Source organism: Papio anubis, chromosome 7, assembly GCF_008728515.1.
Source record: "Papio anubis isolate 15944 chromosome 7, Panubis1.0, whole genome shotgun sequence".
In the NCBI taxonomy this organism is placed as follows: Eukaryota; Metazoa; Chordata; class Mammalia; order Primates; family Cercopithecidae; genus Papio; species Papio anubis.
This window is the reverse complement of record NC_044982.1, coordinates 131,151,799-131,171,515: the sequence shown is the minus strand read 5'-3', so window position 1 is coordinate 131,171,515 and position 19,717 is coordinate 131,151,799. Positions and strand designations below refer to the sequence as shown.

General features: G+C 42.2%; 1 protein-coding gene across 2 annotated transcripts in view; it reads left to right on the top strand.

The window, feature by feature from the left end:
• The window catches only part of LOC116275821 (cingulin-like protein 1), a 69,309-nt gene extending 50,359 nt beyond the window's left edge, over positions 1 to 18,950 (top strand). Inside the window, exons 1-4 of one of the 2 annotated variants that reach the window (XM_031668622.1) lie at positions 7,255 to 7,706; positions 14,257 to 15,873; positions 16,656 to 16,750; positions 18,640 to 18,950. In XM_031668622.1, the coding sequence (XP_031524482.1) occupies positions 14,272 to 15,873; positions 16,656 to 16,750; positions 18,640 to 18,862 (1,920 nt within the window). In that variant the 5' untranslated portion in view covers positions 7,255 to 7,706; positions 14,257 to 14,271 and the 3' untranslated portion in view covers positions 18,863 to 18,950. Of the gene's footprint in view, positions 1 to 7,254; positions 7,707 to 14,256; positions 15,874 to 16,655; positions 16,751 to 18,639 lie in introns of those variants that run through there. The other variant, XM_031668624.1, reaches the window with a different exon arrangement.
• The last annotated feature ends 767 nt before the right edge of the window (positions 18,951 to 19,717 follow it).

The following is a 19,717-nucleotide window of genomic DNA, read 5'->3' as shown; positions in this document are numbered from 1 at the left end:
TACCAGGTTATATCTTTTCATTTGCACCCCCAACCCCCATGACTCATCCCTGGAGAGAGGAAGCAAATATAGCAGATTTCATACTGGGGTAAAGGGGAAGAGTGTGGGGTGGGCATCTGTTTTCTAAGACAGCCTTTTTTAAAATGTTAATTTCTGCATGATTAACATCCTTTGAAAGAGTTGTTTTTCCTCCATTCTTTTGTTAGCCCATTCTGGTCGAGCTTCCATGCCTTCCACTCTGGCATCAAAGTTCTTGCTAAGGTCACCTTCCATCTGCATCCCGCCTTGTGCAGTGATGCTCCAGTCTTTGCCTGCTTAATGGTAGCCTTTGGCTTGCTTGACCCCTCCTTCCTTCTTGCAGCCCCAGCTTCTCTGGGCTTCTGGGATGCCAGGCTGTCCAGATTTCCTCCCAACCCCGGGTCGCTCCTTCTCAGTTGTCTGTGTCTGCTTCTCCTCTTTTCCCCGTCTTCTTACTGTTGGCGTGCTAGAGCGTAGATCCTCATTCTGAATGTGGGAAAAGCAGGTGATGATTCAGTGGGTCTGCGGTGGAGTCCACGATTCTGCGTTTCTCACGTGCTCCCAGGCGATGCTGTTGCTGCGGGGCCGCAGAGCCACCGCAGCTCAGTGCTGGAGCTCCATCCTCGCTTCCCCATCTACGTGACTTCCTAGCTGAGCTCCTCCAGTCCCCGGCTTTAAATAAGACCTCGAATCTTATTGGTGACTTCTTGCCCCACTTGGGTCAAAACCCAGAGTTGTATTCAGGCCCGCAACACCCGGTGGATTTGGCTCCTGCGCACTCCTCTGCCCTTAGCTGCTATGCCCTCCACATCTCCCACCGGGCTCTGGCCAAGTCTGCCTTCCCACTGATTCTCCGATTTGCCTAGCACGTTTCTCCCTCCTGAGCTCTAAACTTGCTTTTCTTTCTACCTGGCACTCACACGGCTTAGATCTCATCTTCTCTTTCAGAGCAAATGTTCCCTTCCCGGCGAGGGCTTCCTTAACTGTCTATCTAGAATGGACCTTCACTCCACCACCATCGCCTCGCTGTCACCTACCCCGGTTCATTTTCTTACCATGCTATGTGAGTTTCTTATTCATCCTCACTCTGCCTACCAGAGTGTGGGTTCTGTGGGAAAAAGGACCTTGTCTCCCCATTTAACTGCTATAGAAGGATGCCTAGCATAGTAATAAGCTCTTGGTAAGAACTTGTTAGTAATTACATAAAGCATTAGTATCAGCATGTCCCAGATGAGCTGATGACCACTGATACTACCACGCCATTCCAGTGTCTGTGTTTTTAATGGTTTGGGTATCAGGTTACATTATTGTAAGTATCATGAACTAGTGGAAAGAACTAAGATGGACAGAACACATAAACGATGCCTTTACACCCCATGAAGACCCAACAGTTTTATGGCAGACTAGGGAAATGAAGGTTTCATAGTTGTTCGAATTAAAAAAAGGTGGTAGAAAATTGAGGCATCTCATTGTACAAGGTAGGTAACATCTGTGCAATGAAATCATGACCTTCTCTATTGAAGTCCCTGTTCACACCATATAAGGTGATGCAGTTTCAGCAAAATTATCACCCTGCATATTAATGTTGTGAATTCGAATTATATTGACTACTGTAATTGCATTTGTATTTAATGTGCAGATGTTTTGGTATTGATGGTAATATGAGAACTATAATAGTTTTATATTTGTACATTTGATGAGAAACATTAAGTAAACACTAAGAATCATTGAGAATTGTTTTTTCTTTAAAGGCATCTGTACATTATACAAGCTTGTGAAAGACTAAAATAGGAACTAAGCAAGACTGAAGGTGTGGCTGAGGACGGGGAAAGGAAAAAGTTTTAAATTCCAAAACTGCTTGTAAAAAGCTATTTTTAACAAAATAAGAATAATAGGCTGGGCGTGGTGGCTCGTGCCTATAGTTCCAGCTACTTGGGAGGCTGAGGCAGGAGGATCCCTTGAGCCCAGGAGTTCGAGGTTGCAGTGAGCTATGATCTCACCACTGCATTCCCACCTGGGTGATGGAGCAGTACCCTGTCTCAAAAATAAAAATATAAAAAGTAAAAAGACCCTGAGTGGGCTATTAAGTTTTAGCATGCTTTCAAAAGAGGGACATTTTAAAACATCTACATTCAGGCCAGGTGCAGTGGCTCATGCCTTGTAATCTCAGCACTTTGGGAGGCCGAGGCGGGCAGATCACTTGAGGTCAGGAGTTCGAGATCAGTCTGGCCAACATGGTGAAACCGTCTCTACTAAAAATACAAAAATTAGCCAGGCCTGGTGGCATATGCCTGTAGTCCCAGCTGCTTGGGAGGCTGAGGTGGGAGAAGTGCTTGAACCTGGGAGATGGAGATTGCAATGAGCTGAGGCTGTGCCGCTGCACTCCAGCCTGGGTGACAGAGCAAGAGTCTGTCTCAAAAAAATAAAAAAATAAAAAAATTCCACATTCATATGAATACAAAAGTTGTATTGACAAACCCTAAAAGGCTAAAATATACTTTTATTTGTTTATATAATTAAAACTTCAATTTTGGATTACCGATCTAATTTCTGGTTATTGAAAAATGTAAATTGTGAAACTTCCTTGCTGGAGACATCTACATATCATAAAATATTTAAATATAAAAATAATGGAGTAGATGCTTTTACTCACCAATTCTAGGGCCTGGCTTAGGAAGGTATGTAGGCAGGGACCCCCCCAATTCTAACTTGTGCCCCAGGCCCTCCTCCTTTCCTCTGGCTCCTAGAGATCAGAGAGGAAGGTATTCTGCACTTAAGAAATGGGGCCAAGAAGAAGAAGACACATTCTTTTTTTTTTTTTTTTTTGGGAGAGGGTCTCGCTCTGTTGCTCAAGCTGGAGTGCAGTGGTGCAATCTCGGCTCACTGCAACCTCTGCCTCCCAGGTTCAAGGGATTCTCCTGCCTCAACCTCCTGAGTAGCTAGGATTACAGGTGCACACCATCATGGCTGGCTAATTTTTGTATTTTTAGTAGAGACAGGGTTTCACCATGTTGAACAGGCTGGTCTCCAACTCCTGACCTCAAGTGATCTGCCTGCCTAGGCATTCCAAAATGCTGGGATTACAGGCGTGGGCCACCACACCAGGCCACATTCTTTTTTTTTTTTTTTTTTTTTTTTTTTAAGACAGGTTCTCTCTCTGTTGCCCAGGCTGAAGTATAATAGTACAATCATGGCTCACTGCATCCTCAACCTTTGAGGCTCAAGTGATCCTCCCACCTCAGCCTCCTGAATAGCTGGGACTGCAGGCACGTGTCTCCATGCTTGGCTGTTTTTTTTGTATTTTTTGTAGAGTCAAGGTTTTGCCATGTTGCCCAGGCTGATCTGGAACTCCTGGGTTAAAGTGATCCGCCTGCCTCGGCCTCCCAAAGTGTTGGGATTACAGGGATGAGACACAGCTGTTGGCCAGGAGACACATTCATGCTTTGAAAGGAGACATGAACGGCCCTTCTCCTTCACACATTTCCTTTGAGTGTATGTGTTTGTTTCTACCCAGTTCATTTCCACATATAATTTGAGGCTACCAGACCCATCTACATAGATCTGTGATGCCAGGGAGCCTGGGGCAGAAGATGAAGGCTGGAATGGGGTGAGGGTGCTTTAGGAAGGAGAGAGGGAGCTAAGGGCCACAGCACTGCTCACAATCTCTAAACGAATGGCCATTCTTCAGGTACCTGAGGGGCTGGTGAGAGCAAGGCACAGCGTGTTTGGGGTGACTTCTGGATTTGGGTAGTCCCCCTTCCCCTGCTGCCCATCTGAGAGAATTCTGGAGAGGACGATCTTACTGGGGCACGAGGTCCCTGGTGTCATCACCTTTGCAGGTAATAGCTGTCTTGAACAACAGCAGAGAACCTGAATTTATACAAGTAGCAAGCTGCTAGGTTTCTAAAAATATTTTAGGTGGTTTATTTTGATTTTATTTTTAAATATTTTGGGTGCCTACGCAGTGTTATCTTCCATGTTTTTAATAGCCACACTATACAATATGGAGTAGGTTTCTGTGGACAAATACAGGTGCCTGTCATTTATAGCATAGTCTCTTTGGGACCCGTGCAACAACTGGCTCATGCATTTATGAAACTGGGTTGGTTTGTGAATTGATGACCCTCAGGGAGCTGGGAAGGCTGCATGGCATGGACGCTTCCCCGGTGGCTCTGGATTTGCAATCATTTCGCTAAATTTGCTCATGATGCACATTCCCTCACTCCTTTCACTGATGAGGACAAAGATGGCTAATTTTCCCTGATTGGATCTGTTGTTCTGAGTGACGGAGAAGAGAGAGATACTTTGCTGAAAGTACAACATATTCCAAGGGAGAAGTCTGAGCTTTGGAATTCACTTTGCACACGTCTGTAAGGATGTTCCGGGAACCAGGCTTGTTAGAGCTAGCATTGCTGGAATTCCACACGCCCCATGCCTCCCTTAAGAGATGCTTGATAACCCCAGGGCCTAATTTCTACTTTTGGAACATACCTACCTTGTGACGTGGAGGCTGGAGGTGGGAAGGAAAGCCCCCGTGAGGCTGGGGATCTGGTTCTCATGTTTTAGACAGTTCTAAATATTCGGGCTGGAGATGCCTGAAGGATGGGTATGTGTTATGGAAAACCTTGACTTTTTTTTTTTCTTTTACATTGTTCACATTTTAAAACAAAGTTCAGAGAGCTGTGTGCATTGAGCATGATTTATTAGATCATTCATTCATTCATTTATATGTGAAACACTGTTCTGGATGCCAGAAATGTGGCAAGGAGGAAGGTCTGGCCGAGGAGTGACACTTCCACTGAGCTCTGACAGATAAGAGCTTGTCTTGCTGGCACACCGGTGCCGCGGGACGTAGTGACATGCTGTGGTCCACAGTCCTCCAGTGACCATGTCAGCATAACTGAATACAAACTGTGGGAGGCAGAAAAGTAAAAATGTGGTCTCTGCTCAAGAAAGAGCGCGGGTCTTAGAGACAAAGTCTGGGTCTAAATCTTGGTGCTGCCCCTGGCCCAGGTGTAAGGCCTCAGAGGAAATTACCTGCCAGAGTTTCACATCCCTAAAGTGGAGAAAACAGGGGCTGTGAGGATCTCATCAGACAAGAGGCTACAAAGAAAGCACCGCGGCTGGCCTTGTGGAGGGATGATGTGTGTGTCTGACTCAGAATCAGTAGAAAAAGCTTAAAATGTGGTTGCTGGGACAAAACTAATCTACCAGAGAAGCCACGGCTGGAGTGGCTGTGCTGAGCTGTGTGGTGCTGGTCTGTGCTGGAATGCCAAGGAAGAGGCAGAAGCTGCCTCCAGTAGGTGAGCAACAACAACAACAACAACAACAACAACAACAAACAGTATGGCTGCACAGTGTAAGAACAGAAGCCTCTTTTGTTGGGTACTTGCAAAAATATTCCCTTCCTCTTGGTAGCCTGGTCTAATGGTATTGATGCCAACCGTGTGAACCTGAGCATAAGGTAGGCCCTGAGTTTGAGTAGCTTTTCAGTGTTGAGTTGACTACACAATTACCAGTGACAACACTGAGAAATCTAAGACTCCATTTGACTGGGCGGGGGTGGGGGGTAAATTTATTTCTTGGACATTTTGGTTTCAGTGTAGATTTAGTAGGTACCATATGTCAGGGATGGCAAGTGCATTTGGATGGCACCAACCAATTGGTAGTGACTGCAGGGTGCAGCGTTGAGGAGGATTCTGAAGCCAGATTTGTGCTTAGAGAGAAAATGATAATAATCCTTTATTGATATAATTTGGACCTAGGCTTCGTACAGGAAACTACAGCACAAACGGCGTGGATCTATTATCTCTGAGAGGTTTTCTATGTATATGGCAGTATGAAGATGTTCATTTATTCACCCAACATTTATTTATTATATCTCCACTATGGACATAGCATTGTACTTTAGATTCTCAGCCCTCTGGCTTCTTAATTAGTTAATAAATTATTTCAGGATATTGGTGGTTAATGCTGGTTGGTGAATTAGTGGGGTTTTCAGTCTTTTCCTCATAAGTGTTTAAAAACATTTTATGAACAAAGCCAGCTTTCTTGTGTCCATAAATGCTACACTGAATTCTGTCTCAGATTCCTGTTCTTATTATTTTTTGAGACAGGGTCTCTCAGTCTGTCACCCAGGCTGGAGTGCAGTGGCGTGATCACGGCTCCCCGCAGCCTTGACCTCTCTGGGCTCAGCTGATCTTCGTATCTCAGCCTCTCGAGTAGCTGGGACTACGGGCGTGTACCACCACACTCAGCTAATTTTTATATTTTTCGTAGAGATGCGGTCTCCCTGTGTTGCCCAGGCTGGTCTCAAACTCTTGGGCTCAAGTGTTCCACCTGCCTCAGCCTCCCAAAGTGCTGGGGTGACCAGCATAAGCCACTGCCCGGCTGACCCCCGTCATTTCATTTAGCATACAATATGTGATTTTCCTAATTACTTTATGAAGTCATCACCGACAGTCTGACTTTAGAGACAGGAAAACAGAGAAATTAAAGAACTTGTCCAGAGCCAATACTGGACTTGAGCCACATGTCAGAAATATTTCCTGCTTCTGCATCTTGGAGTCAGGTGCCATTACTTGTCTTCAGAACCATAAACTTCCGTAGCTTAGCTCTGCACTGGTGGGAGAAACTTTCAGAAATCATTTTAAGGCTCAAGAGGTGTAAAGGATGAATGACTTATCTAACACTTTTTTGGGGACATGAATTCTGTATTTTTTTCAGTAACCATGAAGAATATAAAATACGAACTGCTGGATTTATTAAAGTAATAAAAATTAAAAAATAATAAAAGTTGGTAACATATGAACACCATAAATTAAGTGGTGATATATGTGCTAATCAGTGAAGAGAAGTGGGCAAGAGAAGTGGGACCCATCCATAGGGAAATGAGGGGGGTAGACTTTCAGGGGGAAGTGGGGGCTTCTTGGGGGACAGCCACTTGGTGTCCGTGCTCCCAGGGCCAGGCCACGTGGATCAGATGAGTTGATCCCAGTGACTCCAGATTTTCTTTTTTTTGAGATAGAGTCTCACTCTGTTGCCCAGGCTGGAGTGCCATGGTATGATCTCGGCTCACTGCAAGCTTCACCCCCAGGGTTCAAGTGATTCTTCCTGCCTCACCCTCCCAAGTAGCTGGGACTATAGGTGCCCACCACCATGGCCGGCTAGTTTTTTATATTTTTAGTAGAGATGGGATTTTGCTATGTTGGCCAGGCTGGTCTCCCAAAGGTCTCGGCCTCCCAAAGTGCTGGCATTACAGGCGTGAGCCAGTGCGCCCGGCCAACTCCAGATTTTCAAACTCCTGTTTGATTCTCCTAGGTCTCCAACCCTAGTAAAAGGAGCCTTTTTACAGGCTTTTCTTTTTTGCCATCTTCATTTTTGTACAAGGTGGGTTTCGGGGGTAGTTGTAGCACTTAATATTAAAAGTTTATTTTTTCCCCCAAATAGAAAAGCTGTAGTTGTCAGGTTCATTTAAAAAGATTCAAAGCATCCTGAACTGTGTAAAACAGACAGCAACTCTGCTTTCATTTCCAAACCTCAAGTTTATTTTTGAAATTGTTTTCCCAGGGAGTTCTGAAGGTTTGACTGTATACAAGGATACTTCCTTTGAAATCTGAAGAGTTTGGTCAGTTTCCTACATTTGCACTACAAAACACGTAGAGAGAAAACGTAAAAGCTCAGTTTAGGTAAGACTGCCTCTTTCTGTCATGTTAGGGAATACATTGGAACTCATACGTGTTTAGCCAATCTTGGCTTTCTATACCCTGATCTTTCAATTTCATCTAGTTGAGGTTCTAATCTGAATATCCCCATACAAAATTCTGTCTTCCCACTAGTTCCACAGACAAATCCTTTAGGAGTAAATGTGTCATCCACTGTTTAGCAAGCTTGTCCAAGCCCCGGCCCGTGGGCTGCCTGTGGCCCAGGATGGCTTTGAATGCACCCAAAGGAAATTCGTAAACATTCTTAAAACATTTTGAGATTTTTTTTTGTGATTTTATTTTATTTTTAAACCTCATCAGCTGTCATTAGTGTTAGTGCATTTTTTGTGTGGCCCAAGACAATTGTTCTTCTTCCAGTGTGGCCCAGGGAAGCCAAAAGATTGGACACCCCGGGTTTAGAGGTTTTAACTCGTGTTTATCATCAGACTGGCAGTATCTTCTCTCTAAATGAGGCAGTCACAGGATCCCACTCAGGGGAAATTACTTTTTGGTTGGTGGATCAATTCTTATTTCCTAGAATTAAGCTCAAGACTGCACTGAGACTCATCAGCTCCCTACCCACTGTGTTAGATGCTCTTTTAAGTGATTTGTGTGGTAAAATAGAATTACTTGTTCGAAGCAAACATACCTAGAGTCTCTGCCCCATGCTAGATACTATGCCGATTGCTTGGGCCAGCCTGGCTTGGCTGATGGGGACTCTTGTCCTTGGAGGCAAGGGCCGGCCACCGCATAAAGGTGAAGATTTCAGATTGCCTGGCTGCATTTCCTCAGTAGCCACAGGGCCTCTGGAATGGCTGGTGAATATGCATGCAGGTCCTGGAGGTGCCGCTGTGAATTAGAGTGGTGGGGTGGGGATGTGTGGACCAGCATTACGTGACTAATCTCCATGCTCAGCTGATAACATGTGATGGCCCAGAGAGAGGAAATGTTTCTATCTGGCATATGTTCATAGTTCTTCCAGGAGCTAAGCCCTTTGTTCTTACAAACACACTCATTGATCTCGCTAACTAAAGCAATTATCATCATTTAGCAGTCTTTTCATAAAGTATTATTTCCACTCCAAAACACCACTTTTATTTGCCAAGTGCCACAATGTTGCATCCTGGCAATTGATCAGCATTTACTGCCAAATTATGTAAGCCTTTGGTTAGGCTTAGTCCCCGACGGCGCAAGCGTGTCTGTGGTGTGCATTAGGATTGTAAACGTGGCCCAGTGCCTGCAAGTGGAGAACAGCTGTCCCTAAATTCATTAATTAATTCAGTGTTTACACTTTGATTGGGAAGGAAATCCACATTTGCTTAAGACACCAGTGCCCAGCTGAGAAATGTTGTTCCATGAAAATACTGGATTGAGGTTTGTTGTCAAGGAAATGTAAATTGTGGATGTTTCATGAAATTTAAATATGTGGATTAATTTACCGTTAGGGAGCTAAGATTGTAATAAGCCAAGGTGGCTTTATTCAAAGATTGAAATGTAATTAGTGTTGACTATAGTAGGAGTAGCTAAAGGACCATAAATCCTACACAAGAATTTTGCTAATAAAAGAGGAAATATTTCATTGAAAAGTCAGTGTGAGCTTAAGAACTGACTTTTTCTATGACACTTATTGGTAAATAACATAACCCCATTTAGTAAATACCACACACACAAAATTTCTTCTGTTTAAAGAAGATTGTTAGAAACTAACAAATATGAAGACTTCTAGAGATGCAGAATAAAATATGCCAGTGCTGCTCAGAAAAAAGGGCTTAAGACATACCTGGTTATTTTGGTGTCAGCCCTCATGCCTCACTTCATTAGTCTAAGGCAGGCTTGCTGTACTTGTCCTTAGTATTGAGTTGTTTTATGATATTAGTAGCCTTGTCAAACCAGATAAGTTTAGAAGTTCTTATCCTTTTCAAAATTCCACTCAAATGATAGTAAGGGGAGAAAAAAATCTGCAAAAGGCAAAAAATGGCAGTGGAGGCTTTGGTGGCAACTCCTGCAACGATTCAGGGGTGGTCCCCGGGCTGGCCGAGGGATAGACCCCTCCACCTGAAGTGCTCACTGAAATGCTGAAATGAGGTGCTTTGTCTGCAGAACCGCAGAGAGGCTTAGAAGTGGGAAGGCATTGTTACCATAGTAGGCCACAGAGACAGGCCAAATATAGGGAGTTATTAAAACCAGCATAATTAGACCCTGCACCCTGTCCCTGCCTCCCTTCCCGACCCCAGTAGCAGCCTAGAGGTCTGTTCTCTGGAGAAATGGAACTGGAATGGTGTTGGGGTGTTGATGGAGGTGACTAAAAGAGAGACTGATGACAGCTGGGAGCTTGGTCACTCTTCTGCTCTGTCCATAATGACAGCAACCAGGCGTGTGCAGCCCCAGCAATGAAGTGGAAGACTCTTTCCTTGAGAAATTGAACAAGTCCAGAAAAAAATGCCCCCAGATAACTGAAATGTGTGGGTTCTTCAGTGGAATACTTTTTTCTTTCACGTTAAAATTGACACTCATCAACTAATAAGTCCTCTCCACATGTGCAGAGCCACCAATCTGCTTTGGTCCTTCGTTCTTAAATAGGATCAGGCAGTCGCGGTGTATCAGGTGTATCACCAAAGTCTTCAATATGAAAGGTAGGGGTCAAAACAGGAAAAGAGCAGCCTTGCAGAAGATGGTGCTGTTGCAGAAAGCAGAGAAAACATGTTTTTTGAAAAAAGTTATCCTTGCAGAGAGAAACTGTTTCATATCCAAAATAATAATAACATGTATGAAAGAGGAACAATTAGAGAACAAGAAAGAGCTATTGAGTATTACAAATTAAATACCGGAATTTAAAACCTGTTGAAGATGTATCTCTCAAAAGTAGAACAAAAAAGATGGAGTTAAAAAGCAGGAGAGAAAAGAAATATGAAAAATTAAAATCTGATTAAAAAAATTCAACATTGCTATTATAGTAGATGCAGAAACCAAGAACAAAATAAAATAGTAATCTGAACATTATCACAGAAAGATTGCAAAAATATTTTAGAGAACTAAAGACATGAATTTCCAAATTGGAAGCATATATATATTATGTGCTTATGTTTTATGAAAGTGTCCACTTTGCCCAATTTTATAAAACCCCCACCTGGGTATGCCATTATGAAATTTCAGAACACCAGTGATAAAGAAAAGGTCCTAAAAGCTTTAAGAGGAACAGAAACAGGTCACACACAAAGGAAAGGGTACAATGATAGCTTCAGAATTCTTCAAAACATCCTTGGAACCTAAAAGATAATGAAGTTTGCAAAGCTTTAAAAAATAGCATGGAAATTATTTCTAACCTGGCTTCTATGTCCAGCTAGACCACCAATGAAAAGTAAGCATAGAATAGATATTTTTCAAAATACAAGGAGTCAAATATTTTTCTCCATTGAACTTTTTCTTAGAAAACTACTGGAAGTGTATTGTATCAGACCAATTGGGGAAACTAACAAAGAGGAAGACATGAAACCCGGAAAATAATATAGCACAAAAGGAAGAGAGCACTGAGACCCTAATATAGGGCAGGAGGAGGGAAGACTGTAAAAAAAAAGTCACCAAATGACCAAATTACCTGATATTTTGATCATCCGGAAATTAATACTGATAAGCATCTAACAGATGTAATGTAGTTGAGGGAAAGATTTAAGGATAGGTATATAGAAAAGACAAGTAAAACAGTATTCAATCATTAACTCTAGAAAAGTAAAAATTTTATAAGAAAAGTTCGGTAAGACCATAGTATATAACTTTTTAGTGAATATTTATATTGTCATAGTAATGTAAATAGTTGACTCTTGATTTTTTTATTGGTAGGTTAGCCAAGTGAGAGACTTGTATGTATGGTGTAGCATCTATCCTACGTAGAATCAATAAGTTAAGGAATCACAGGCAGGAATATTATTTAGCAAAAGGGAGGTAAGTATTAGAAGAAATAGCTAAAATTTGCAGTTTTTTCTGTTTTTTTTTTTTTTTCTTTTTTTTTTTCCTGGGTGATGTGTTCAGGATCAGGGAAGGGAAGCTGAAGAATGTAGGTTTTTCACTTATATTGTTTTACTTTGATTAAAAAATAAATTATTTAAAAATACTAATATAACTGAAAATGAAAGTTGACAATGAAATATGTGAAATTGGTGAGATAAGATAAATATTACAGATGAATGTACCTCTCTGATTTGTTCCTATCTTTAAAATGGTAAATAATGGTATCTAAAATGTTTTAGATTTAAAAGAATTATCACCAAGCAAAACTGACAACACTATGCTAGTTGTAGGAAACTGAATATATTCAGGAAGCCCCAAGACAGAATAGAGAGGCAAAACAAGTAAAGATGTGCTAGAGACAAACAACGTAATTATTAAGGTTGTACAGATGGATAGATTTTGAATGTTATCCCTTAAAATGGAGACTACACCTAGCACCCATGAAGCATTGACAAATGTTATCCATATATTTGCTCACAAAGGGAAGCTCAATATATTTAAAAAGGAAGAAATGGTAGAGACTTCATTTTCTGACCACAATACAGGTAGAAATTAGCAACATTTACAAATAAAGACCCTCCAAATGAAAACAGCACAGAAACAAAATACTACATATGCAAAAACTTTCTCAAAATCAATTCTTGGGTCAAAGCAGAAATCAAAATCCCAAACAGAAACTACCTAGAAAATAGCAATAGAAACATTACTGAGGTAGAAACTGTTTGCTGCCTTTATAAAGTCCATTCTCCTCTCTCTTTTTACTAACTGAACATTGATTTTGTTGGATGTTGATGACCAGCTAAAGCACCCTATTTTCCAATCTCCCTTGCAGCTGGGGGTGGCCATATGATTAAGTTCTCACTAATAAGATATAAAGGATTATTGGTAGGTGGGGATTCCAGGAAAGCTATTTAAAAAGAAAGTTGAGTCACTTGGCCTAAGCCTTTGGCCTATGTGATGCTGGATCAACTATCTTGTAATCATAAGGGGTCTAATATATGTTGAAGAAGATGAGTGGAAAGATAGAAGGGGTGCTTCTTATCCCTGGTCTCTTTCAGCCCTGGACTTCCTATCTCTGGGGAAAAATTCCTGTCTTAAGCTGCTATGTGGGAGTCTGTTAGTAGGAGCTGACATAATTTTTAAGTGACTTAGTTACAAATCACCATTTATGTGATTGAAGAATGAAAATAAACAAGTCAAGCAAGTCAAGAACTTAGAAATGGAACAACAAAATAAAACAAAGGAAAGTGGAAGGAAATAATAAAAATCAAACTAGAACTCAGTCAAGTTGAAAATTAAAGAAAAGCTTGATAAATCCAGGAGCTAGTTCTTTAGGGAAACAATTTTAAAAATACATACACAGATATATTCCACCAGTGTAATCAAGAAATAGAAAAAGAAAATACAACATTAGATAATAAAGAAATGAAATGATTTATCCTACCCAAATTCTGCAAATAAATTTGAAAATTGGATGGAATAGATGATTTTCTTGGAAAATGTGCTAGTAGATTGACTCTAGAATAGAAAGAAAACTCAAAAAGTGTCTCAAAAGTGGAGGGAAAAAAAAGAGACAGCTGCTATTTGTGACCAGTTGCTACTGCTCTTCCTGGAGTCCCTTTACCGTTGCGGTTTTGCAGTGTTACAAGTGAATTTCTGGTGGGGAACCTCGGAGTGTGAGGCAGGGTGGCCATCCTGCTTGGTGAGCTGTCTGTAGTCATCTGACAAGGTTGGCCACACACCAGAAAGGCGATGGCAACTATTCTTGGCATCAGGACCCATCACAAAATACAGAGCCCTGAGTGTTCTTCATTTTTTAAATAACATTTTCCAGATCAATGTGCTATTGAACTTTTTTGGTAAGAAGAAAAGATTGAAAATGATTTATAATCATTTAATTTCACTGTCAGTCTCACAAACAACTGATTCCTCATTCAAATAGTAGTGTTAAAGATTTTGAAGCAAGATTGTGCATAAAAAAAGGCTGAAAGTAGTTTGAGAGGAAAATGAACCACAGAGTAACAAAGAAAAATGGTGAGCATCAGAATTCCTTAGCTCTTAATTATTTTCATGGAAAAGTACCTAACTCTCAAATGCTGGTAACTGGAACATCCTATTGGTTAAAAATAAACAGCATAGAGCTTCAGGAAACCAACTAAACTTAAAAAAAAGAAAAAAAGAAAAGAAAAGAAGAAGGCAACCAGAACAGCCCAAAACAGAATAACAAAGTCAGAATAACGAAGTTATGCCAAAGGTGTCAGGTCATTACACCGGTTGTCTGCCCTCAGGCCAGAGTTCAAGCCCAGTGTTGACAAACTCAGTGGCCACGTGGGCTGAAGGGCATCCAGAAAGTCCTGCTTGGTCACCAGAGGGCTGCCCTTCAGCACTTGGTTCTGAGGTGTCTTTGCTGTTTAAAATGTCTTGTTTTCTTTGAACTTTGAAGTTTCCCCTTCCTAATTATTTCAATCTTCATTTAAACAGATGTAATTCTAACCTAATGTCCTCTTTTTACCCCATCTCTCCCTGGTAGCTGGAACAGTGAACCATGGAGCTGTATTTCGGTGAATATCAACATGTGCAGCAGGAATATGGGGTCCATCTGAGACTCGCAAGTGATGATACCCAAAAATCGAGGAGTTCCCAGAACTCCAAGGCAGGCTCTTACGGTGTCAGTATTCGGGTCCAGGGAATTGATGGTCACCCCTACATTGTCCTGAATAACACAGAACGGTGCCTAGCAGGCACATCGTTTTCTGAAAATGGACCACCCTTTCCACCTCCAGTGGTAAATAACCTGCCTCTACATTCCAGCAATGGTTCTGTGCTAAAGGAGAACAGTGAAGAACTGCAGCTTCCAGAAAACCCATACGCCCAGCCTAGCCCAGTAAGAAACCTGAAACAGCCCCCTCTCCATGAAGGCAAGAATGGAGTTCTAGATCGCAAAGATGGGTCCATGAAGCCATCTCACGTGCTGAACTTTCAGAGGCATCCAGAGCTTTTGCAGCCCTATGACCCTGAAAAGAATGAATTGAACTTACAAAATCACCAGCCTCCTGAGAGTAATTGGCTAAAAACGTTGAGAGAAGGAGGCATCAATAATAAGAAGCCTTGGACTTGCTTTCCCAAACCTAGCAATTCCCAGCCTACCAGTCCCTCCTTGGAAGACCTGGCCAAATCTGGTGTGACAGCTATTCGTTTATGCAGCTCTGTGGTCATAGAGGACCCTAAAAAGCAGACCTCAGTGTGTGTCAACGTTCAGAGCTGCACCAAGGAGAGGGTGGGAGAGGAGGCCCCTTCCACTAGCGGGAGACCCCTGACTGCCCACAGCCCACATGCCCACCCCGAAACCAAGAAAACCAGGCCAGATGTTCTTCCCTTCCGGCGACAGGATTCAGCGGGACCCGTCCTGGATGGAGCTCGGTCCCGGAGGTCCTCCTCGTCATCGACAACTCCCACGTCTGCCAACTCTTTGTACAGGTTTTTACTGGATGATCAGGATTGTGCCATCCATGCCGACAACGTCAATCGTCATGAAAACAGAAGGTATATCCCCTTCCTGCCAGGAACTGGACGGGATATTGATACGGGATCAATTCCTGGTGTGGATCAGTTAATTGAAAAATTTGATCAAAAACCTGGGCTTCAGAGAAGAGGAAGGACTGGGAAGCGAAACAGAATTAATCCAGATGACAGGAAAAGATCCAGAAGCGTGGATAGCGCCTTTCCTTTTGGCCTCCAGGGGAACTCCGAGTACCTGACTGAATTCAGTAGGAACTTGGGCAAGTCAAACGAACACCTCCTCCGGCCTTCCCAGGTGTGCCCGCAGCGGCCACTGTCTCAGGAGCACCGTGGGAAACAGAGCGTGGGCCGTACCTTTGCAAAGCTGCAGGGAGCAGCGCACGGGGCTCCATGTGCCCACTCCAGGCCTCCCCAGCAGAATATAGATGGGAAAGTTCTGGAAACCAAAGGTACTCAGGAAGGTACAGTGATCCGTGCGCCCTCCCTTGGTGCACAGAGTAAAAAGGAGGAGGAGGTGAAAACAGCCACTGCCACGCTGATGTTACAGAACCGGGCAGCAGCAACTTCGCCTGATTCTGGCCCCAAGAAAATTTCTGTGAAGACATTTCCTTCGGCCTCGAATACTCAGGTAACACTAGTGCAATTCCTGTTTTTTTTTTTTTTTTTAATTTCCTCTTCTTGCTAAATAATCTAATGATGTACTCATGGTGCATGAGGCCATAGGAATTACACATCCTCAATCTTGTATCAGGAATCACACAGCTGATCTGTTTCGTTATCCAGTTGTGTCCTACTCACGATGTCCTACTGCCAATTGTATAGTTTTCTGGGTTCTTTGAAGTTCAGCTGGATTCCCATTGAGATCTCTCTGTAAAGTAACTTGGCAGACGCTATAGAGAGGCTCAGTTGTTCTGTTTGTGCATGCATGAAATCTGAAAGTATGCAGAATTTGTTTCTACACAGAGGCTGAATGGTTAGATTTCTGTAGATATATTAATTTTCCTCATAAAATTGAGTGACTGGGTTAATTTCTAGCCTGAAAAATTAGGTTAATCTTCATTTAGGTTAATTATCAAGTGATAGAATCTGAGTGGTACATTTAGTGTTTTGATAGTAACAATAAAAAATAATGATATTGATAAAATAGTAAAAAAAAATGTAGCTAAGTGCTAAGCACTATTTGTTATATATTACAGGACTGCACCAACCCTGTGCAGGTAATATCTATTAACCTCAATTTACAGGTGAGAACATTGAGACGAGGAGAAGTTAAGTAACTTCCCCAAGATTATGAAGCTGGTAAATGTTGTAACTGGCTCTAAGGAGGATGCTCACTGGAGGAATTATTTTGTGTTTGGAAGCCTCTGGGAACTTCATCCTCAAGGTCTAACAACAGGCTTTATGTTCCAGGCCACACCGGATCTCTTAAAGGGCCAGCAAGAGCTCACTCAGCAAACCAATGAGGAGACAGCTAAGCAGATTCTCTACAATTACCTCAAAGAAGGGTTAGTGATTTTCCCTCTGAAAGAGCAAAGTATTGTTGTTTCTGGTGGGACTCTTAATTTCCTTTTCTGAGGGCTTAATGTTTACCTTCTTTTTTGCCCTGTGCCAGCCGTTGGAGGGTTAAAACTCAATGGCTGGGGTTTTCATGACGGCATTTGTCTTGTGTGGTATGGGGTGGGGGTTTTGGGAGGGGTGTTTAGGAAAGTACACCACACTTTAAAAATTAAAATGAATACATTTTAAAAATGACCCTTTACTATTTCAAAAGCAAATTCAAAGATAGGAAGAGTGTCTACTCTTCAGGTTTGAATGGAGTCTGCCGTCACCTTGAGTTCTTCCACGCAATGTTAGTCCTTTAGAAGTTACAAATACAAACACCTCCCCTCCCCAGAGTTAACATTGGCCAAGAGCCCCTGCTTCCATTATTTTTAAAGCATGTGTGAGTCATTTAAAAGCAGTGCTTTCCATGCTTATCTTGGTGGTTGAGTTGGAATAATCAGGGTTTCAGCCCTTACTTAGATACCAACTGTGCTGGAACTCGAGCAAGGGATTTGAAGTTTCTGTTTCAGTTCTCTCATCAGATATGATTAAGAAGAAGGAAAAAAAAAACCAAAAAAACAAAGCTTTACAGCCTACATGACTGAAAACCAGCCACTTGGCATGGCAAATCCTCATTGGTATCAAAATACTGTATATTTTTGTATTGTGCCTTACAATTATTTGTCAGTTTTAGAGCTAACAAAATAGTAAGGCTCAAAATATAAGATAGGGGATCTTTTGAAAAGGAAAAAAAAAAAAAAAGTAACCCAAAAGATTGATCTAGCTAAGAACTGGTTATTAGTATCTCCCTGTGGAAGACTTTACCATGTTAAGATTAAGGTAGAAGAAATTTTGACTTGTAAAATTCATTATTATTTTTTTTATTTTTTGAGACAGAGTCTCACTGTGTCATTCAGGCTGGAATGCAGTGACATGATCTTGGCTCACTGCAATCTCCACCTCCCAGGTTCAAGAGATTCTCCTGCCTCAGCCACCCGAGTAGCTAGGATTATAGGTGTGTGCCATCATGTCTGGCTAATTTTTGTATTTTTAGTAGAGACAGGGTTTTGCCATGTTGGCAAGGCTGATCTCTAACGCCTAACCTCGAGTGATCCACCTGCGTCTGCCTCCCAAAGTGCTGAGATTACAGACGTGAGCCACTGCACCTGGCCAAAATTCATTAAATTCCTTTATGTATGTATTTTTTGGCACATGATTTATTGAGACATCGGTAAGACAGACTTTAGTGGGAGGTGCCTGTTGAAGGAAGTTTATTTTAAATCTTTTTCTTCTAATTGCTGGGAGTGTGGTAGAAGTTAATAAAACTTAGTATCTCAGTGTTAGCTATGAAAGCCCAGACAAAGGGCTGCCATGTTGACAATCTTGGCTTAGGGGTTTTATTTTTTTAAACATAGGTTACACAAATTAAGATCATTGTAGGTCATTCTTAGTGTAAGATTTAAGTGTACAGTGTGTTTGTGTGTGTGAGAGAGATACACACAAACCCACTTCAAAGAAAAGGAGAATTCCTTTTGGAATGGACATGAGCCATTTGAATCAAAGAACAGATTGCTAGATGTTCACTGGATGTCTTCTCCAAGCTTACTGAGGATGTGCTTATGTCCCTGGGAACCCTGTCCCAAATTGAGTGGTAACACGTAATTTATTTGGGAAAAAAAGACACCATCCATCCTGCTCTCACACTGATTTTGTCTGAGGCTTTAATGAATTCACAGCTCCTGCAGTTTATCTTCTTAAAGTGCCTGTTGTGTGTGTGTGTGTCATGACATGTAAATTGTTCTGAGACCAATGGGTGTGTCCCTCATTGTTTTCTCTGCTGTCCCTTTTTCAGGAGTGCTGATAATGACGATGCTACTAAAAGGAAAGTCAACTTGGTCTTTGAGAAAATCCAGACCTTAAAGTCTCGAGCAGCTGGGAGTGCACAAGGAAATAACCAAGTAAATAGAAATTTTGTATTTTGTGGAGTGCAGTTAGCATGGAATGTGGTAAACAACTTGCTGTTTCTTCAGTCTGTATGTTTGCTTATAGCAGTAAGTGGGACATTTCCTGAGTAGTGAGGAGTACTCCCCATGTTTTAAATGTTCATTTGCACCCAACCTTTTTTATTGAGACGGAGTCTCTGTCTGTCACCCAGGCTGGAGTGCAGTGGTATGATCTTGGCTCACTGCAACCTCTGCCTCCTGAGCTCAAGCTATCCTCCCACCTCAGCCTCCCAAGCAGCTGGAGCTACAGGCGTGTGCCACCACACGCAGATAAGTTTTGTGTTTTTAGTAGGGTATGGGTTTCACCATGTTGCTCAGGCTGGTCTTGAACTCCTGGGCTCAAGCAATCCACTCAACTTGGCATCCCAAAGTGCTGGGATTACAGGCATAAGCCACCATGCTTGGCCTTACCGTACAGCCTTTTTTCCAGAAACGTTTAAAGGTATTTTATTTAAAAAAACATAGACTATAATAGGATGATAAAAACAGATGGCGAGATTTAGAAGGGGAAAATAAGAATAAGAGGACTAGCATTGTTGTCGGCAAACGCGGAAGGTAAGTGTGAACAGGCGTGGACCCAGGCTCTGGAGCTTCAGGTGTGAAACAGAATGGGACTAGAGACTGGTGACGCTGACCAGCTGTGGCGCAGGGGCCAGGAGAGAGCTCAGTGAGTGCCAAGTTAGTTTTTAAATAACTGCCTGTCTGATTGATTGTGCTGAATTTGAGTGGGGACATAGAGGTTTTTTTTTAGGGAGAGAGCCCTCTCACGTTTGATAAAACAACTACTGTATGTCAGACACACCTGGTGCTCTGGAAGTAAGCCGCTCTTAAGAGAGTACGGCTGTACACTTGTTCCTCAATCCTACACCACCTTGTGTAGAACTCATTTCCTGCTTGTCCAGCTTCCTTTCCCCTCCCAGGGGAATT